The 24,485-nt window shown below is 38.3% G+C and overlaps 1 protein-coding gene across 2 annotated transcripts in view; it reads left to right on the top strand.

The window, feature by feature from the left end:
• The window catches only part of LOC100169359 (zinc finger protein 235), a 100,375-nt gene that overhangs the window by 35,217 nt on the left and 40,673 nt on the right, over nt 1-24,485 (top strand). For both annotated transcript variants that reach the window (XM_001952594.5, XM_008189713.3), the window contains exons 4-5: nt 8,740-9,051; nt 10,428-10,597. In XM_001952594.5, the coding sequence (XP_001952629.1) occupies nt 8,740-9,051; nt 10,428-10,597 (482 nt within the window). The remainder of the gene's footprint in view (nt 1-8,739; nt 9,052-10,427; nt 10,598-24,485) is intronic.

Below are 24,485 nucleotides of genomic sequence, written 5' to 3'. Positions count from 1 at the left end.
CGCATAGATAATACTAGGTACACAGCGTTGAATTTTCCAATCAAACGTCTATATAGTACAAGCTTGTTCACCTCATCAGTGGCGTATTTAGGAATTTTTCACGAGGTGGGAGGGGCTGTCCACATGATTTTCCCAACACAAAGTTGTGCAGGAATTACAATGTGTATAATCATTATTTATAATGCCGTAAAAACAATGAGTGGGTTCCGTAAATACGCCACTGCAGTACCTGATCGGGTGAACGATTTGATGTCATATCGACATAATTCGCAATTTCCGTACGTCGTCGTTATTCCGCAAAAACAGCGATCGTTCGCGGCTACGTTACTGTCTCCCCCTTCGTTTTTACGTAGGACGTACCAGCTCCAATATATTATATTATACATACATTAAATCGTTATGCTATAAAATAATATGTGAAATTATCGATATTTCAATGACATCTATTACGCGCAGTAATACGACTGGTACAGCGATGTTATCACGTTTCTAGAATTTTTACGACCAGCAACGAGCAGCAGCTGCCGTCTCGGGGCGTCACGCGATCGATAATATAACGCGATATATATTATATATATATTCTATTATATTATACGTAGGTACCTGAAATAATTATTATAACGTGCAGATCGATCGGTATACGTAAAAATAAATAAAAACAGTGGTCCTCTGCACAGTCGGCAGGCGATCCCGAGCGCGCGCGCGCGTGGAGATCCGATCGCATGATATCATCGTGGCGGGTATATATTCGATTTTCGGATTTGACGTCGTCCGCACACACGCATGTGCACTCGAAACGATCTCGGTCCGGCGTCAGACCGATCTAGGTAAAAAAATGTATAAAAAAACTACGTCGGCCGAGTGCGAGTGCAGCTCTTATGGCGGCGGCGGGAACTGGCGACCTGCGATTACCGCAGTAATTGAAGTCGGTATATAATATGCGTACCTACAATATACGTAATAATAGTAATGTAATATATATGCAAATGGCCGACTAATTGAACCACGGCGGTCCTTTGCCCGGTGGATCGCGCCCGTCGGTGGTTTTACGCGCGCGCGCGCGCGCTCGGACAAACAGAAGCCGGTCGGAAGTATTATTATGATAATATATATTATATGTATATGCGTGAACGGCGGCGGCGACGACGACTACGACTACGACAATAATTACATCGGGATCGCGATACACATATATAAATGCGCATTATAGTTAGGTACCTACCTATCTACTTATATAACAGAGATACGCATAGTTTTATATATATCATGTGCGCACATATAGACGAATAAACGAACACCGGCGGCGGCGGAAAACAATGGGATCGTCGGCGCCTTTGAGACCCGAGGGGGCCCCCGCCGGAATGCCATATTTATCTCTTGGCGGCCGCCACAATATATATAATATCGCCAAGGTGACGCGGCGGCGACGGGGCCGACAATTCGGTGCATTCCGTCCGGTGACACGACTCCGCCATTATAACCAAGCGGTCCGATTGATGCACGCGATGCATTTTTGCATTTTATTCGTACATTAAATGCAATTGTCTCGTCGTTGCTCGTCGCTGCAGTCGTCCGCCACAATGGTCGTCGTCGTCCGCGCCATTACACCCGACGTCCTGCACCTCCTCAGCGATCACCGTACCCACCACCCACCACCCGCAAGCCGAGACCGGACGTCGTCCTACCCATATATACGTTATACACGCCGGCGGGACGATCGTCGATCTACAGCGTGATTTATCGATACCTGAACCGATGCATACAATATAATAATATTATAATAGCCGGTCGGAGGCTTTACGCTTACCGTGTTACGCGCGACCTGGTTACGATTTAATTTTTCCATCGAAAACTGCAGCGCTCGTCGTTACAGTGTCTTTCAGCGTATATAGACTCATCTCCTCACCACACCACGTCCTATTATAGCAGTCGTTGCATGTAGAACGAGGCACGCTTCGTCATATTCGTATAACATTAATAATAATAATAGTATAATGACATACAAATCGTCGGCGGTGTAATTTATACGATTCCGATATAATATTATTTCGAGCTGTCGATAGTACATACACACCACCTGCTGCGCGATTATCCGTTCTAGGTAGAAAGTCATGTAGACACCAATACACACATAATATAATATATGGTTAATAATATTATTTATTGTATATATATTATATATATATCTGTGGATCCAGGATTTATATATAATATGTAATATATATTTACACCTATATTATTATACCCATATATATATATCATATATAGCTATATGTGTATTTACTGCGTTTATATGTGTACGCGGTTACGCGCGTCGGACGTGTCGGTCCAATTAAAATCTCAGAACTCTTAAGAAATGACAGTTCTTCAAGTAATCATTATAATATAGATTATTTTTTTCACCCGTTTCCAATATAGTAATTATCTTATAGAAACGTTTCACCTCGTATTATACCAGTGCTGCAGAATACTATATCCGGACGCCAGCGATCTCACTATAGTCGCATTTACCAGTAATATTTTATCGTCGCCACTGTACACCGATTAACCTAATATAATACTTAATAATAATGTAAAATATGTAAATTTTGATGCAAAACAGCAGCGGACGTTTAATAACTGTACGCAACATCTTTAAGAAACTAATAAAATCGAAAATGAGTGCGTTGCTAACCACTTAATTTCCGTTGTCGGGAAGTCACGAGTGGAGTCAGTCCGATAATATAATATGATGTTAGGTCACTACATATTGTTATTCGAACGTGACAATTTAGTGATATGAGCGCGAAAGGAAAAAAATAAGACTTTTTACATTCTGCAGCGGCAGCTTCCTGTGTCCCGATAGAGACCGGCCGACTGCGTACGGCGGGCAGCTATAGTGACGGTCGTCGTGAATCGAGTACACACGTGAATACTGTACGCAACAATAATAATAATATTATTATTATTATACGCTCAACATAATAATAATAATAATAATAATAATATAATATACGCGGACGGCGGCGAGGTGGAGTGAAAAAACAACCGGAGAAACGCACGCGCGAGATCTATATGCGCGGACGTCCGCGACGTGTCGGTCCGACAGAGTGTTTTTTTTGTCCCGCTGAAAGGAATCGGGTTGGCCGTACAAAAGAAGAACGGTCCCGTCCGAAAAGTCACTGCTGCTGCAATGGGCAGGAGCCGGGCTCTCCTCCTTTCAATAATTTCAAAACGTGACGTCTGCAATAATGACCCACAAACGCGCGGGGCACACTTCGTCGGCCCGGGCCATTGTCTCGGGATAACACCTCGTTTCGTCAATCTCTTTAAATCTCGACACGAAATCGGTGGCACCGCTCTCCTCGTCCCAGCCTCCGCCGCCGCCGCTAGGGACTCGCGGGTTAATCTCCTGCTGCAGCTCATTCATTCTCCTCTATTCCTCCTCAGTCATCTCGGTCTCCGCTCGGTGCACTCTGTATAATGGGCCCATTCTGTATATTATATATTGTAATAATATATTATACTCATATATTACACACGAACACATATTATACAGTGCGACCGCGGTAGTATATCGACTATTGTAAACAAGAGTCGTGGTGTGTGCGCCTCCGACCGTGTGCGCTATACGTGTGCACCTATTTTTTTTTTTCCCCCATTTATCTCTCCTCTCGCGGGGCCGAATCTAACAAGCGTACTATATGTACATTAGGCACGCACGAGCCACGTCGTCCGCATCAACAATGCATTACGATTTCCCTCCCAACACCCACCCCTCACTCGCCACATCCACTCACCACGTCGACGTTGGCTCCCGAACAGTTCGACCGGCTAATTACGTTTGGTGATCGGTGGTGTGTGGGGGGAAGGGGTTCATGCTCGTGTCCGCGAGACTGGCGGAAAAACGGCCGACAGACTGTATTATAGAATTATTATAATAGCGGACTCGAGATGTGAGATGTTGTGAAATACTATATATAGGTAGCTATTATTATATTATAGGTACGTCGACAAACACACGAAATAATGGTAATGTATTTTACAGCCGAGGCGAATCGCATTTGGCGATCGTCGATATTATATTATACGAAACCGTTTTTAGATAGCCTATAACATAATAATAATATTAGAATGTACCTACTTGCCATAATATATATCACATTATTCGACGCGATATTATAATAGATACGCGTTATAATAAACGCATATTATGCATACGCCTCCATATCTTACCTATATAATAGTACGTGGCGATGATACGCGCTCACGACATTACGAAACGATTTCGTTAATTACGTGTGTCCATATACTGCAGCTGATGATAATAATTAACAAACGTGCAGCATTTATTATTTTACTCGTTTCATTTTACCCACGGTATTTTAAGCGATTTTTTTTCCTATCGAACGAAAATCGTATATCTATGATGATTTAAAAGTTAAAACGAGCCTCAATAATAATTAACGTTTCGGTCGTCAAAATCGTAATATTATATATTCCTCTGTTACTATGTATATTATTTACTATTATTGATTCCTTTGCACACACGTCTTTCTAGAGCAGACATAAATGGAAATCGAATCAAGTCTATAATTATTTGGTTCTGTCCACTATCATAATATATAATATGTTAGCTGTAATTGATTATTCTTTTTATTGTTTTTTTAGGTTATACTTAGGTTGCCTATCTATATATAGGTACTATTCTAACCTCTTTATTAATTTGATGTCCGCATTAAATTATTGGTACTATTCCTCCGCTTTCTTTTTTCCTATTTATATCGTCAACGTCTCAATGACATTAACATAATATATTATTATGATTGTTATCCACGTTCGAAAAAGGTTACACCGTTTAATTTTTTGTATAGAATATTTTAATTCGGTCGACGTACCCATTTTTGTAGTTGCCTGCACATACCCCTGTTGTTATAACGTACACTATTATTTTATTTTAAATTATTTTATTTACATATTTGTTTGATTTAATCCTTTAGAGGAATCATCATCATTCTATCACCGCGAATACGTGTGCAGTGCATGATATTAAAACTGAACGCGGATGGTCCCACCGAAGGTTTCAACCCTCGATTTTCCATTCAATTTTTATTTTGGTTGATCACATCGTAATATATTACATGGAATAATCCCGGCGATTCCGCGTAATGAGATGAGACATTCATAATATTATATAACTATTGTTTCCAACGACCGAGGTCGCTGCTGGGGGACGTCTTCGAGGCGGCCGGCGTGGGCCCAGCTGAGTAGATTGACGCGAAGTGACCTTGTCCCTAGCCTTATACGACGGTATACCATACAATATGTTATATTATAATATTACAATGATACGTACGTCGTCCTGTTTACGGCTACTTGAATTAATACCGCGTAAAACGGCCTCGAGCGGCGTGTGAATAAAAAAAAATGCGACACTACAACGTTATTGCTGCAGCGTACCTATATATAATAATGCGTTTACCGGCTCGATACATAATATTATATTATATTACTATTACAATATACCCATACTAATAATTATATGTATTATATAAACTACACCGGATGGTGCCAACCGTAGGAATATGCGCGCACAATATACCAAACGCGTTGGTTTTTCGTAATCATAATGCGTCGTACTTGTACAATGTGTAGATATAATATACACACTAGCGGGTACATAAAATCCGATAGAACCATATAGACGGTATAAAAATGGTATACCACGACAATAACGATGAGCCACTGCGTCGAATTTCCAACTCGCCGCGGCTGCGGCGTGTCCAGCGTTCCGCGCTCTAGACCTCCGAAATTTAATTATTACATAATATTATCGTAACTCCGGCGCACGTAAAACCTTACGAGGGACTGCTATCATGGGACGGAGTGAAAACGAAAAATGGAAATGAAAACGACGCCGGGAATCCCGCATGATATACGCGTGTGCACCGTGAGAGCATAATATAATATAATAATATAAACCTAGTAGGAAAAAACGGAGACGGAATACGCTTTCGATACGAGCACACTGCATATACGCTCACACTCGAACACATAGATACGCGTACACGTCCAAAGACCAATATCGTTGTATAATAATGCGTACGGTTTGTCCATTGTTCTGGTTATTGGTGATTGTGCGGCGGCGGCGACAATATATACGCGCGAGTATTATATTATTATTATTATTGTATATACGTGCAGTAGACACTATTATACATACATACATACACACACACATATATACATATGTATACACATTATACCTATATACGCGTACTTGCGTACCTAACGTACCTATACCCCGTGGCCGAGGCGGTAGTCACTTCCAAACGGTAGCGGCACGTCCTTCTATTGTTTGGCCGCCGCCGCCCGATCGTCGTCGGGCGCGGGTATTGTCCTCGGCTCTTCTCATCCCCCGGCCCGAGCGTTTCTCCGAGACGGTGACACGGACTTGATTTGCGTCCGTCTCTCCGATCTGTACTTGTGTATATGTACGTATATATAGGTACCTATATATACGTATATATATGTGTATATGTATATATATGCGTGTGTGTGTGTGTGCATGTAGGTATATGAACGCATATAGGTATATTATCGGTCGTCACGCGAGACCGAGACGGAGAAAAACCGCGTGTATCTACATATATATTATTAGATACGTATATAGTATAATATATATGGGATGCATAAGCGTGCAATATTCTATCTCGGAAAATCGACGAATCACTTATGGGTATTATTATAATTGCCGCTACCGTTTAAAATCCTGAAAATAAATTGACGATTTACGAAAATCTTTTTTTTCTTATCATGGGCTTTGAGAGAACAAGATAATATTATTGTTATTTTTTATTCGTCGGTCTTTAAAATAGAAAAAAAAACATGAAAAAATTGTTTTGGTTGTTGGGAGGTTTTGGTAAAAGATTGCGTGGAAGGAATGCACCGTCCACCAGTCATCACCAACACCACTACCAACGAACCATGGAGTCTACGCACGCCTATGATGGGATTATAATATTAGTGTTATAGTAGGTATATAATCTACGTATCTAGGTATATTTAGGTGAACGGGTTTTTTTCTTTGTTTTTTACGGGTGCTCCGCTGCTTTATTACATGCGTTTTCCACGCGATTCGAAAACGATATAATATAACGCGAAAAATGAAATATTATACAACAGTTAATAATATAGTCGCTGTATTATAGCAAATACTCACGGATAGTACGACGCGCGTATGGCTATGAGTGAGGGTTGTACGACAATAATTATGACACTGTGTCGTTATTGTATAATACAATAATAATATACGTTTTATCGTCACGACGTCATATAGTTACCCACTTAATATTACTATAGTTATTGAAAGGCTTCTATAATAACCCGCGGCCGTCTGCGTTTTATATGACAATTGCTTTATAGTTAGAGATTTAATATGTAGAACCGAAATTAGTTTACACGTCTGTCGCCACCGCAAACGCATTGTTCGACGATGGGTCGTGCGTCCGTCTCTTGGACCACTGCTGCAGATCTATGGTGAATGTCGGCCCCAGTGCGTACGAAGGTTCGTACTGTGGGAAGTGGACTGGAAATGTCATTAATTCGACGGACACGTATCGCGACTCGTGATGGACACCGGACAGTTATCCGTTATCGCAGCAGTATAAATACAGTTTTCGGAAGCAGCAGACGATTTGATATAGACCGTTGATACCTCTTCTTTAAAATAATATATGTATTTGCACTACGATCGTCGACGAGAAGACGGTTGTCTTGCGCCGTTCTATACTATGACTGTATAGTAATAGACAGAATAAAGTACTCGCCTATTCAAAACGGAAATAATCGGACAATTAATATTGTCTTCCGAATCGCATCTGGCCTGGTTTTGTCGCGGAAAACTTACTAACCATCCGCCTAGACGTTGAAAAAATATACTCCACAGGCCGACATATTATCGACGACGTGAAAGCGCGTATATCGAATCGCGTATCTATGCGCGTACGGGACGCGACACGAACCGTTTCCATCCAAATCCGAATATAAATTGACTCCCGTACTACGTACTTGCCTACATAATATAATATATGTATAGAGTATATAGACTATAGAGTAATAATAATAATAAGCAGCAGCAGCAGCATAGACGATCGACTTGGCGAGATTATCGTTTTAATTGGAACTATAACGGCGGACGACGAGACCACGGTGGCTTTTTCTCGGGTCCGCACGGATAATAATAATAATAATCGACCGCGGTTTATAATAATATTCACGTCGCCGTAATCACAATGTAGGTATACCTACCTTTAACGCTAGGTACCTCTATAATAATAATAATATATATTTTAATAACGACGCGTGTCGAATCTAATCTAAATGTATTCAAGCACAAAGTCTCTTTTTACGGATAATCTTACAACGGGAGAGAGCAAAAACCACATTTAAATGTATGCGCTTTCTTATAATATACTATATTATGTATATAGATAATGCGTATACTCGGTCCTAAAAATTTAGTGTTCACCCTTGTGTTAACAAAATATTCTACCGTCATGCTAAAACTACATTATTGTGCAGTTTTACGACTAGTCTAAATAATCGAAAACGGATAAAATAAAAAACCATATCACTATATTTTTGTTGCCTCACGAATTGGGTACAATATATAGTTTACTATGTCATATTTTAATATATCAACGGATGATTATAATTAATGCAAATAATAATATTATGCCGTTGGATTTTTTTTTCCAGACTCACCTTTGGACCTATCCATGTCGCTACTGTCCCGAGCGTACGGCACGTCCTCCGCGTCGTCGGCGTCTTCCCCGCCCAGCGGACTGGACACGGACGAACGCAAATCGTTGTCCGGCGAATCGTCTTCCGCCAACTCCTTGTCCGGCGACACGGCTTCGCTGGACCACAACGTCAACATGATCGTGTGCAACACGACTCCGGTGAAACCGAGACCTTTCCGCGGCGAGCGCACCCTGCTGCCGTGCGAGGTGTGCCGCAAAGCTTTCGACCGACCGTCGTTGCTCAAGAGACACATGCGAACCCACACAGGTACGTTTATGGTAGAAACCATTACATGATGTACCGCAGTGACGGTAACACTAATTTACTCGACAACATTTTGCGATTTCGTAACATCTACTTTATATACCTAGGTATATATTCGCACGGTTTTCGTTTTCACGCGGCGGCGTTCCGGAATGTCAGCCGTTGCGACTCCGAAATATATAACAATAAATAATAATATAAGAGGTCCTTGCAAGAACCAGACAGCTCCGTTTTTATCAAAAATCAGTTTTTCGTGGAATATTATTCATGGAAGAAATATCTATATTTTGGAATCAAAATCAGAAAAATCGATTCCCAAAGAAGTTACAAAATGAATTATTTCCCGTCAATGGTGGTAAATGAGATAACATTTCTTTTCCTCGTCCTGAACAATTGATAGAAATGGAGCGGTCTGGTTCTTGCACGGACCCCTTCTAATTCTAACACCTTCATATTTACTAAACTTTCGTATAACATTAAACACGCACATAAACGTTATATTATAAATCGTGCCGGACACAATTTTTCGTGACCTTTTCCCATATAATATTCTTTAATATTACAATCTGTTTGAACTGGCCGCAAAATGATTGTTTTCGTGACGTTTTAGAGGTGATTGACAAACACGCATCAGACAGTGGGTACATTTTACATATTATATTATCATATAAGACTCACATAATACTATACCGTTTGATTATATGTATATTTTACCGGTGCAGCGGGGAACCATGGCGTTCGTACTTTGCCGACGACAATATAAACTTGTATAATATAACATTAACGTGTATACTGCACATAATAATATTATATTTCCATAAAATGCGGCGGTTTTATATGCATATATTATATTATTGATGTGCATTTAGTGTAATAAAACTTACACAACGCGTACATAGTATAATAAAATGTAGATAATGTAGATAATTTCACGTTCGATTGAAATAATAATAATAAAAAAAAAAAGCTGCTGCAGAAAGCTCACCGCAACAGCGACTTCGCGTCATACATAGGTAGGTATAATATGTACGAGACTGGTCCATAAACATCGGCGATTACGATAATATACGCTCGCACTGGCTCTCCGCTAGGTCATCGTTTCCCGAGACCGGATGACGGCGATGTTTTTCTTCTCCATATTTTAATTTTTTTTTATTATTATTATTATTATTATATATCCATCATGATCGTCTCTCGTATTCGATTCCCACGGTCCGGATCAAAATCTACGGTCGCGCGGATCCTGTTGACCGACATCCGCGCGCCGATATAACACCCGTATATTATATTATAATAATATTATTATCATACCCGCGTATGGCGTGAAAAATCGTTTCCTATAACTGTATAATTTTATACGCATACGTTTTCTCACGCAGGTGAAAAGCCGCACGTGTGCGCAGTGTGCAACAAGGGTTTCTCGACGTCCAGCTCGTTGAACACTCACCGGCGAATCCACAGCGGCGAAAAACCGCACCAGTGTGGCGTCTGCGGAAAACGGTTCACTGCCAGTTCTAATCTCTACTACCACCGAATGACTCACATCAAGGTAAGCCTATAATATAATTCCTACTTTTGAATAAAAAAACATTTTTTTTTTTTATATTCCATCCACGTCATTATATTATATTATATTATATGTGGAATCCGCGGCGGGAAAAAATAGTAAAACAAATTGTCCGTCGAAATACGACTTTTTTTTTTCGCCGTTCGCTTAACGATATATATAAGTACGCATGATATTCAATAGTACCTAATATTAAATGCATATTATAAGTATATATAGTCTGCAGTAGAGCATAAATTACCCAGTTCGGTCACTATTATAGAAGGCCAATAAAACCAGACCGTTGACCTCTTATTATAATGACGTCTTCTATACGATCCAACACACGAAATTGTTCACGACAGATTTTTTTTCTCCAAATATTACACACCTATTAAAATCGGTTATTACTTATTATAGCATATTTTAGTCATTATATTTCCAGTGAATGTTTTATTTTAACTTGGCTTTTAACTGTGATCGATAACAATTTTCTCTTCTCCACCACCAAATATGCATTTTCGATTAACAAATCGAACATTATAAATTGTATAGGCACATATTGTTATACAAATCCAATGATAAACAAAATTCTCAATGTTTAAACCAGGGACTGGAACCGAACCTAAAAGAACCGGTTCTGGAACCGGAACCTTTAAAATATTAAGAACCGGAACCGAAACCGAAACCTTTATTTTAATATAATAAAGTACCGGAACCGAACCGGAATTTTTAAATTAAAAAGGTACTTTAAGGTTCAAAAATAAAATAATTTTATTTATCATATTTAAAGGTATTACTACGGTTTTGTATATAACCTATGTATCTATGCTATATTATGAGTTTTCTAATATTTCTCATACCTCAATTAACCTAACCTAACCTCAATTATACCCACACTCTGGATGACTATTTGAAATTATTATACTTTTTGGTACCGAAATCATCTGGAACCGGTACCTTTATTTTTTTTCATAAAAGAACCAGAACCGAACCGAAATCGTTATTTTATTTTTGTAGAACCAGTACTGGAACCGATACCGATAAATTCAAAAGGTTCCAGTCCCTGGTTTAAACACTAGATTTCGATAAAGTTTTAATCAAAATATCGTATAAATATATTATAGGTATTGTATTTAGTCTTTATTTTACATTTTTAACACTATACCTATAATATTATAAAATATGCTTCCGAATAAATGAATGTATACGAAACGCGACGTGTGTATATATATATACGTACACATTTTAAACACGTAAATTACAATGTAGGTAATTATTATATTATCATTATTTTTTTTTTACATAATATTATATATTTTTCTATATTATTATATATACCTGTTACTATAACGCGAATGAAAATATTGATAAAAATGCGATAATCAATCATTATATTCGAACGGTGGCTCACGGTACCTATGGAGTCGAGTTACACTATTACGTTTAAGAGTCTCGTCGTGTACATGTATAATAATAATCGTATTATTAATAATAATATTAACATACCCATAAACCGTCGGCCAGTTAACAACTAAACCGTCGTGACTGTAATACAAGAGAGGGCTAAAGACAGGATCCACACCGCTTCGGTCAGTCGTGTGTGTGTGTGTGCTGTACATTATATATATATACGACGTTTTTAATGTTCCAAGACTCACGCAAGATTATGGGTCTTTAATAATACGTCTGAACCAGTCTGTGGGGCATACAGATTATTATTATCTCTGCGCGCGGTGGATTGGTTATAGTGTGTACAGATTTTTTTTTCAAACTCAAATAATTATTATACACGGAATTAAAATTAAAATCATGTGGAACACGTAACACCGAGCTACTTATTTGTGGCTGGGTCTCCGCGCGTGGAGATGGTGTCCGGATACTGGTGGTTTAATTTCGTGTTTTTTTCTTTTTTTATTATTATTATTATGTGCTCGCAATTTAAAAAAAACATAGTATACATATTAGTATAATAAACCAGAATGGTTTTTAATATTTCGATCAATTTTGTCGTAAACACGAAGGAAAAAGTGGTTTCCGACGTGACCCGAACCTTTATATTATTAAATATTAGATATATATTATTAATATAGTAGTATGTGCATTTGGTTATATAGTTTAAATTTGGAACCAAAATTCATCTCGTCTAACCGGTTGACGGTGATAGGACGTATATTATAATATAGTTGCTGCAACACTCATCGCGGGATCGGTTGCGATTCTCTTCATGTGTATAATAGGTAGTATATACATTGTAGGTACCTATATGTATCATTAGAGATCACCTGATGTGTGATTATTTTCCTGAAATTGTAGTTGGTATAGGTATGATATATCGATGTAATATTATATAGGTAACGACAGCATCACGTTTATGGTTCTATACGCGGTGGATCACCTAGTGGAAAATTTGTTAGCTTATTTTATTTTTATACAATGCTTGGATTTGATGAAGATCTATAAAATAACTATGATGAGAAAAAACAGGCACCCCTGTATACCCTCTACTATATATATATTTCTCTAGACTTCTACTACCCTAATGGTAATTTGTTCTACCTTTACTGATGAAAATAATTAACTAACTTTATTCCATAAACTCTAAATAATATATTCAGTTATTATTCATCCCGTAATACATTCATCCCGTGTAGTAGTTACTCAATAGCGGACTAAATATAAGTAAGTACTGTAGGTAGGCTTACAACTGGGGCCCAGTCGTTACAGTTACAATATAAAGTGTTGTACTATGACGTATACATTCATCGATACAAATATCTGCACGTACCTCCCAACTCGTTTAATCATCGTAATATTATATTGCGTTAAAATAGAACAAGCACAGGAACGTTGAAAAGATAATTTGTGGTCGGAGCTATCGCCTATCATCACTTCTATTAAACAGGAAAATTATCAAAATAATAATATAACACTCCACAGTCCACATATTATATTATCTTCGGTTGTTTACTAATGGTCTCAATCAAAAATATTCACAACTTTGTTCAATTATTTTTTATTACCAACCATATAGGCGTATAAGTACTCGTTCAAATAGGAATAGCGAAAGTATGAATTTCAGAAACATACTTTCCCAGACAATAAAAATATACACCTAACTGACCGCTCAGTGTGTACCTGCCTAAAAAGAAAATGCGAATTAAAACGAATACCAATCAAATTAAATAATATTAAATCATAACAATTTCATCAAACAAATTTCCACCACCGTCCACCTCTAATAGGTACACACGCCTCACGGGAGGGCATAGGCATTAAAAATCGTTCATAACAGCAATATCAATAAGAAAACTAATAACTATTATAGAATTAATTTTAAAAACATATATATTATGATTAATACATATAAATATAAAATCAAAATATTAAAAAAAATCGTTTAACAACATTTTTTTTCATAAAATACGTTAGCGCGTAGTGCTTATAATCTTAACCCTGTCTCCGGGACATCTCATCAACGGGTCGATCGAGAACCGTTGATAATCAAACGGTACGTTTGTATGATATCGCACGCGTCAAACAAAGTACCTACCTGCAGCTTGACAATCAAAAGCTCAACGTTTCATCGATAGGTATGTGTATGGTTATTATACCGCGGTAATGGTTACCATAGGACTCCGCAAATTCCGACCGCGCGGTCCATAAATTATTATTGTATAATCGCGTTACAATAATATTATATAGTATGAACGAGGAAAAAAAACACATAGGACTCGGAGGCGACGGCGGCAGCTGATGTGTCGACGGAGCCGGTGCATTATATTATTATTGTACGCAATATATTATATAATATATAAATGCTTCTTGGACACGCAACTCACGGTGATAAAATATAATGCGAACGGCACTACGCCACACGACTCCGCGTCAACAATAATAACGACGACACGACGATGTATTATTTGCAATCGACGCAAACGGTGATAATTTTATTATTATGATATTATTATTGAAATCGCCGTATCGATTGCGCTGGCGGGTACGCGCGGGGAAAATGAGAACCGTCGAAGGACATCGCGATCATTTGAATGCCACAACGATGATATAGGGTATTAAATCGCGATAGTAAATTATTACAGCCCCTCCTCCCCTCCCTTGATTTGTGGTTGTATGTATACAACAGGTTAGGTCGATAACTGCATGTGGAGTAGAATAATTCTGTAGAAGCCCCGAAATGTTCGTCCGTTCAAATTTCGACTCCGGCAAGTCACGCGGGGCTCAATACTTTAGACAAACCAAAAACCTCCTTTAATGATTCACTTGGAAAAGGAATTTGAATAGATATTTTGTATTTTCGTGCCGTCACTCGGTCGCACAGAACAGCTATAAGCAAGTTTTCGAATTGCACAACAACTATAACCAATAAAGTAACAAGTATAGGTACTTGGAAATATGTTTTCCGAAAATCAGGGTTATCGATGAAGCGTGAAAACGGCGTGGGGTGAGCATACCAAAAAAAAACCACTATAATAAAATAAAAAATATATTATCTACACCGAGGGCAGTCAGAATCGCGATCGATAAATTATTATTATTATTATGTCGTAACGCGCTTTCCGCGAAAATCGATTGTCGCGACGTGTTACGGTGCACGTCTTACGCGATGCCGCGCGCGGTCAGAGCGACGGACGGTCGTGAGGCGTGCGCGCACCTTAATCGCAGCTATAAAAATATGATCGCCCCGCGTGTGCACCGCACCGCACCGGTGCAGCGGTGGCGTTTCTTCTCCCGCCGCAACAGGTCTATACCGCGCCGCAACCACCCGTCGGCGACCATGGTAGTTATCCGCCGTGGGAACTATGCACACACACGTATATACTCGTACGATGTTATCCGGACCGTATCGCGACTTATCGACGTCACGTATCTCCGTCGTATATTATATTCGGGTGCAGACCAAGGTTGTGTTTCGCTCGTGGCCGGGAGGGCAGCTGATGACCAGCACACGACCGTTTCTTCGGTATTTATGAGGTATATTATATCGGTCATATATATACCGTATGTACACGTATATGTTCTGCAGTGTGCAACTATAATATCATGTCCTTCGGTCCCATACGCTGTAATAGCGCCGATATCAATAACAATAATAATAATAAATAATATTTTATTATGTACCTACCTACGATGTATGTTATACAACGCGCATCTACTATATAACCGTTATTACTGCTGTTGCACGTTGCACATAACCGCAACGTACCTACTCACTACAACTATAGTCCGCGATACGGATAAGCGGCGATCAAAGGAGAAAAAAATTCGAACCACGAGTAACCCGATCACGGCAAATATGTCATATAGATGGTGCATTATGGAAAGCGTACTATATAGGTATATTGTATATATTATGTACCTATCCATATAATACGCGTCTGCCGATCGTATATTATAATATAATAACATGCAGGGATCGACGGTGCGGAAATCTAGTCTGACCTGAGTGGCCGGCGATTTACGATACAGCCGTGGTACGGCGTGGATATAATTTTCAAACATCATCGGTTTGAAACGGAGCAAACGGCAAGAAAAAAAATTTACCTAATACGATATCGTCACCGTGCAGGGGTTGTCGGCGGGGCTTTCGGGTTTATTAAATTTTACCGCGATCACAGAGCTGCGCTTACCGTGACCGCGAATACGGTCGTATATACTTTTATTCGTGTGTATTGTGTACACCTGTAGTGTTGATAATCGATTACATTTCCGGAACCTAACCTAACCGGACGTCTTGATGCCACTAATATCGCGGACGGAAGTAAAGGATATACTGCTGCGACTCAGGGTTCCTAGTCAGTGTCCGTGACGGCCGAAGGGTCGTATATGTATTGTATAATATTATAGTACGTCCTATCCGAATTATATTTTACTGGAGAACGACATTCCGTGCGCCACCGACGATCAGATAATGTAACAAGTCTACTAGGTACTATATTTCCCGCGGTCGCCTACCCATAGTGTACATATAACATATATTTTAATTAATATAGGTATAATGTATATGTTATACAATGTACATGTGTACGATTGTAGGTACCAGATACTGCAGTGTCGAGGTCGTTATCGAAAACCAGCGAACCGAAATACACACATATACATACCTACATAATAACACGTATAATAATAATATACAATATTATTTAACTCGTACCTTTTATGTAAGGCGAACCGCGGGAAAAGAAAAACGAGACCACATGACTTCCTGTTTAGGTACTAAGGAGAGTACTACGTGGCACACGGTAGCCGCCAGTGCGCGGCCACGTAAGAGCGCATTGTGTTGAACCTACCCTCGTCCGGCTAGGACGACGCTTGAGCGGGGGCAGCGGGGAGGCCTAAACAAGAGGCGTTTTTCGAGAGACGAAAAGTTGCAAAATCATCGTCGTCTATCGTGCAGTGTCGTCGTCGTCGTGTCGAGTGCAGCAGCAGCAGACGGGTCCATTAAGAAATAGGAAGAAGTGTATAGCCAAAGTATTCGTGTACACTGTAAATATATATAGATATACAATACATATACGTGCGGAGGCCGTCAGAAAAAAACACTAATGACCGGCTTGCGGTCCGGAGGAAATCGTAATTTGACGGCGGCGGCGGCGGCGGGCGGAGCGCGTGCCACTTAAACGCGGGCGCGCGCGCTCGATAGACGAAACCGATTGAATTTAAAACGATTATATTATTATTATTATTATTATTATTATTATTATTATTATTATATTATTTATTCTATTCGAACAACAATCGTCGGCTGCTGCGTTGGACTGCGGTCGTGTGCGTAGGTACCTATATAAAACTATAATATTATGTACTATACTATGGTAGGGAATGAGACGTATGGTAACAAAACGTTTCCGGCGTACATGCAGATGCATCAGCTCTACGAGAGTCTATAATCTCTAATAATATATACTTTGATAATAATATAATAATACAGCTCTACCTGTATTATATTCATACCACATTTTTGCGGTCTTCATAATACGCGCCCGTCGACAGCACGGGAGGAAACGCAATGCGGCGGCGTTGTCGAAAAGTACGCATAATAAATCGTCAATTTCTAGCCATTCATTTCTATACTCGACTTCCTAGGCTCGTCATACTCGTCTATTAAAATTCGTGTACAATTTACTGATAACACGTATTAGTTTTACAATAAAACTCATCGTACAGACCCAATACTCGAGAGTAGTAACCTTCACTCGGCTACCGTTTAAAGCATTTCAATCACAGGTTAGCGCCTCACCGCGGCAATTCATCCGAGTCAACATTAAGTACCACATACCATCTAAGTAAATATAAAAATGAAGCTATAATATAATATTATATTTATATTTACCTAGTTGAATAAATATTATGATCGTATAGACTACGCGTACAAGCGCAACAACGAAGGTCGCGTCTGCCTCCATGTATAAATATTATATTATACCTACGTAATTATAAATATATTATGTATAGTAATATATATCATTATTATAAATTATACCTTATTACCTCAATTTATTAAACTCTTTGCCGCAGCAATCAAATGTGAAATTCGATCACGATAAAATTCAGATAAAAACGAGTGGGTTCCCGATTTCTGTACAATGTTAGTAGGTAGGAATATAATATATTCGCGCGGTATGAGCAATTACCATGCATATACCGGAAACCAGACCAATATATTATTATATTTATAAACAGTATTATTAATACCACGGGCATTTTTTATTTCTTCCGGATAGTCCATATCACGTTTTTTTTTTTGGCATTATTAACAAACCGTTTAAGTATATGAAATATCGATTTTGCGAATACTTGGAAATTATTATTAAACACGGCTACAGATGTCTCGAACCTGCGGCAATAATATTCGATTATTATATTGCATAACATTATTATTATCCTTCTGGACCGCTCCAAGAGTGGTTTATCAGGAATCGAACAGAATTTCAACCGACAATACCTTCTGTATATAATAATAATGTAGCTGCCGGTATCGTATATATATTTATACATAATAATATCATATATACCTATCTACCTAGCTGACACGCATATTTTTGTCAGGTGCACCTCGGAGCAATATTGTTGTAAGTTCGTATTATTATTACTTCTTTATTTTTTTGTCGGCCAACTGTCGCGCAACAATACCAGAGAAAAAAAGCAATTACATCACGTGCGTGTTATTTTTTTAAGGAAATGACTGTGTATCGTGTGCACTCCTATATGTATAATATGCGCTGGGCGTTTGAAGAGCAATTTCCTATTTCACAAAACCATATGGCGTTCCCTTGTGTGCGTGTGTGCGTGTGTGTGAGTGTATGTGTGTGTGTACGTCTTGGCCGGGGCGCTGGCGGCGGCGGATCGTAACAATCGCCATTATCTTATTCTTCTACTTCCCTCCGACAAATAAAAAAAGGGTTTCTGACAGACCGGAACCCCGTGAAAAAAAACACACATCTCGGACACGGTCCGAGAAACAATTCTCACAACACCCCCACCCTCTGCAGCAGGCGAGGCGATCAACGGCGGCGACGACGAGACTCACGCGCAAATGGATTGCCGATTTATACGAATGTAATACAATATATAGATAGGTAGGACATTACACATATAGCTCGGTGTGTTGCGTATTTATATAATAATATAGTACTTATCGGAAACCTATGGACATTGGGTACATTTCGACGTACCTAATGTATCTTTGTATTTATATATATGCGTATTGTGTAATATATATTATTATATTCTTCTAAATAATAATGTATGCGAGAAAAAAACACCGGCTGCGGTGTTTCGATCTCGTTAAAAAGCTAAAAAACCCGTTTGCAGCCGATGAATAAAATTCAATGTGTAGCGCATTTTCATGCCACCAAATCCTTCGGTGTTCGTCTGCTGTGCGCGATAGTGTACCAATATTATATTGCCAATAATATCACATATACGAGAACATTATCGTTCCGTCCTAATATATATTATTTTATTATAATATATAAACGAGTCAATATATTATATATTATGTATAGTGTATACAGTAGACACCCACCTACCATATTTATCAAATTAAATAATAATATATTCTCTGGTAATCTTGTTCGCACGACACGAATGACCGATCGTGGTATAAAATAATTTACATTTTTTTCTCAGCCACTTCGAATCGTTTACGCGGCGTTTGATATTTTTAATCAAACGCGTGGCTGACGGCGATGACGACGACGACATCGATTAGAGACTGTACATTTAATATACGCGTGAGTAATATATTATTTTACTGCGAAAACAGCAAGCGACCAGTTTTTTTCTCCTCTATTTTTTCGCCCGTTCTCGCAACACGAGATTTACCATAAATTCAAATTTTAAATAACCTCCACCAGGCAAAATAATAGATACGCAATAGGTAGGTATATAACTGTATAACGAATAATAATAATAATAATAATATTAATATTATAAGACCTAAAGTTGCGACTAATATAATATGCGTCTGCGTCCCGCGAAGACTCCTGCAGAAACGGCGCTGGGGGTGTTCTGACGTTGTACTGCAGTCCGCATATTATGAGTGCCATCATGATATTATCATAGATATTTATAAATAGTATATATTATATTTATAGTGTTTTGTGTGTCAATATTGATAACGGGTAAAATTATTATTTCGACAATATTACGATTTGTCTACAGGGTACAGAATTCGAACATATATCGTGTTAATATAGGTATACATATATACATATAATATGCGCTATATAATAAAATATATGATACTGTGGCAGCGACGACAATCAGCTGTGGTGTATATATTATAATATAATATATAATACATTATACGTACGCCATATATAGGTACACCACGAAGACTCGCGCGGCCGATCAGAATTGATTATTATTATGATCATTATTGTACAACGGCCTAATAGTGAAAACATGTCGGATCAGCTCCCATTTGGTGTTGCAGTGCCCGTCGTCGTATTGATCGTTTTACAATGGGAACAATGGTCTTGCGAAGGGTTCTCGCAGAAGTCGTTTTCAATATGATTATCATTATTATTATTATTTGAGAAAGACGAGCGGTCTGTACGGTTTCTTTGTGGCTCCCTCCTAGCTCCCCCGTCCATATATGAAAGGAAAACATTATTATTATTATTATTATTATTATTACTATATAATATGTATACATTGTTCGCCTTTTGTGCGCAGCTCACACCCTTACATATACCATCACACGCACAAATATATACATATGGGTAGGTACCTACTGCAGCAGTACTACCTATATATTTAATATTATATTGATCGAATAATTACCAGGCAAGTCACAATTATTAAATTATTATTACAGTATACATATATGTGCATACAATATACTATATAGTACTGCAGGTATTCGCCTTGTGTTGTGTGAACGGGAAGAGTCATCGGTGACGGCGGCGGACAGGTGGCGTACCCTTACGATTCGTTCCGACAGTCGTCGTCGGTATAGTACTATATTCATGTTACGAACGTTGTGTTTACCTCTTATATAATAATAATATAATATACATATGCCTGTGTATATATTGTTGTAAGAACGTATTATGTTCAGCTATATCGTCTCGTCCCCGCGCGTTTTCTTCATTAACCGGCGGGCGGCGGCGACGGCGGCCCGTTATGCTTGAAGGCGACCGGGATTGCTATAATATACATACATAGGTGCGTATACAATAATAATAATATTATACACGCGGGGTCCCGTCAAACAGTATATTTGGGTCAGACAACCATTAGGACCAAATGCACCCCGGCATCACTCCACACCCAATTCCCTCAAGTTACGTCTGTTTCAATCAAATTACACGCGTCCCATATGGATGATGATGATTATATGAAGATAATTATGACAAATATGATGATGCGCACCTATCCGAATGTATATTAAAAACGCTTTTAAATAACTATACGCGCATTATCATATACACACGCACAAATGCAAACACACGGAAGCTTCATAAAGCATATATAAACCTATACCTGTATAGCTATTATATAATAGTAAATTATTTCCCTTCGTCGTCGCTGTAGCACGATGAGACACTGTTATTAAAGCGTTTACAATATCTAGGTACTCGTAATACAAATATACAATATAATTTATATAAACGTATATATATATATGTATAATAATAAAATATATACACCGGTAAAATATATTCGGTTGCCATTGTATAATATAGTTTCGTGTCAAAAATAATGGACGTCGTATACTATAATAATATAATAACCTGACAACGAAAAGAAGTGATTGTTAATATTATATATTATTATCTACTGAAGCAGGACGTTTAGCCCCGCATGATGAGCACCGATTGAAATCACCCGACTCCAATATAATACAACGTGAACGATCGTCGATATAATAATATTGTATATAATATAATATGCTGCAGGAGAATAACGTGCTTCGTTATTTTATATATTAGTTAAGCAAGCTATGTCGTTATCGTGTACACATATATATACGTACAACGGGTACCAAAATATATAACTGTAGTTAAACATTTATATATATTTTATACAATAATATAGAAGACTTTATTACCTACGTTATTTTTCTCGGCAATGACAAAATCCTGCAGCAGCAGACTATATTAGACCATCGACTCAACGACTCGTATATCGTTGCAAAACAATCGATATTAGTGGTACCTATATACCTGATATTGGGTACTCCTCATTAGTAAAAAAAAAAGAAGAAAAAATGCGTCATTGTATTGTTGGGCGAAAAAAAATATCAAAAAACCAGACTGGGAGACTTTAACGATGGATGTTGCTGCAGCAGTGTCTTCGCATGTACGGTTCCGTCTCTCCATGTGTAATGTCCGTAATATATATGGGTAATTTATATAATTTATTGCACGGTATACCTCGTCGTGTACCATTCAGACCCCAAATCAATCGAAAGGTAGTTTTTTTTCCCTCGTTCGTATATATAATATTATACGTATGATATAACATTAAGCCGTGTATATACCTACTATAATACATACATGTATATATAGTATATATATATATATATGATGTATAATTTACTTAAACCTCCGGTAGCCCGGCGATACCCATCGTCGTCGTCGTCGTCAATGGACGGCAGCCGGTTTGGTCGGGTGGTTCACGCAAACTGTGTTTAGATACACACACTAACACAGTCGTGTTCTATTCGTCGTATATATTCGTAATATACACTCGTGGATCGCGTGCAGCACGAAATAGTGGGGAAACGTGCGTATATGTATATGACAATATAATATACCTATTACCTATATTGTGTATTGGTATATATAGTCGATCGAAACGTCTGATTATTTAAGACTGGTCTTGGTCGAGGTGAGCGTGAGCGCGCGCTCAGCAACCGCAATATAATATATAGGAGATGAATACAAATAAATGAAAAAATACCATCCGACGAATGAAACAGTGAAACCTCCCTTAACGAACACCTCTAAATAGCGGACATCTCCAAATAGCAGATGTTTTTTTTGGGAACTATCGACAAACTACAACATTTCTACAAACAAAACTTTCTGAATAGCGGACAAAATGTCGGTTACACTCGTTACATTATAAACCCTCGTGTAAGTCACATCCGGAGCAATTTAGCGATTTTTCTAGGTGGCATCTCAGTATCCCATTGCTGGTGCAGTATAATATTATATTATGTACCTAGTACCTATACCGGTCGCTTGGTGATATCGAAATATAATAATACAATATATAATAATATATTATAATCCCCGCGTGAGATAATTTAAAAACAATAATACATAGGTAATTATATTATTTATTGTTTTTTTTTTATTTCGTAGGATGCTCTCGTTATGGTTATTACATATATTAATAAGTGTGTATAACGCGCACATAATATTAGCAACTATGCGTATATGCATTACACATATATATAAAATATTACTATACATATATAATATAATACACTTATACAGGCGGCGTATGACAGATAGAACTGACTTTTGGAATAACTTTTGTTCTAATCAATATTTAAATTTGTTGTGTATAATTTATAGTTACTTGCGCTACATATATATCATATAAAAAATTAATTTTATTTTTTAACGCCGAAAATAAAATATTTTAAATTTGTTTTATTTTTTTTGGATATTATATTAAAAATAGCCAAATAATTGTGAATTGTAAGAACAATTTTGATATAGTAAAAGCATTTAACTAAGTCAAGTAGTTTATTTTTTAGAATCTTTTAAAATATCAATATTTTTTTGATTAAATGATTTTGGAACGTAATAATTTTTTTCAAAATATTTGTTCTGGGAATTTGCTGACATGAGTTGGTATATTTCTTAAATTATTTACCAATCATATAATTTTCACAATTTTTGTCATACGTTTAAGTAGCATAATTTTTTTTTTCGTCAAGTCATTCTGTTACACCTCGTATGATACGCGCGCGTCGGAATAATATAATATACGGTCCGCGTGACGCGCACGGAAACCGGTACGCGGCGATGGAAACACGCAAGTGCCCGCGACGTTTCGCGCTGCAGACTCCCCTAGGCCGGATGACCGGTGCAGCGACGGCTGCTGCTGCTGCTTCTACGGCCGTCGGGTCCGTGTCGTGCGGACCTCTCGCGCGACCTTGGCGTGCGCCGAACAGGTGCCGACTTCTCAGCTATCCTCTCCTCCCCGCCCGACTTCACCAGAAATGACTTTTTCCCCGTCTTCCGCGGGCGAGCGCGCGCTTCCCGCCAGCCAGCGGAATTATACACCTATACTTGTAATAGTCGTAATACGACGCGGACGATATAATAATAATATTATATACTTCTGCCGCGTAAACACCTTCCTAGCTGCCTAGTGTGTGCCGTATAATATAATATTTATAAAA

Source organism: Acyrthosiphon pisum, chromosome A3 (genome assembly GCF_005508785.2).
Source record: "Acyrthosiphon pisum isolate AL4f chromosome A3, pea_aphid_22Mar2018_4r6ur, whole genome shotgun sequence".
NCBI classification, from domain to species: Eukaryota; Metazoa; Arthropoda; class Insecta; order Hemiptera; family Aphididae; genus Acyrthosiphon; species Acyrthosiphon pisum.
This window is presented reverse-complemented; position numbering and strand designations above follow the sequence as displayed.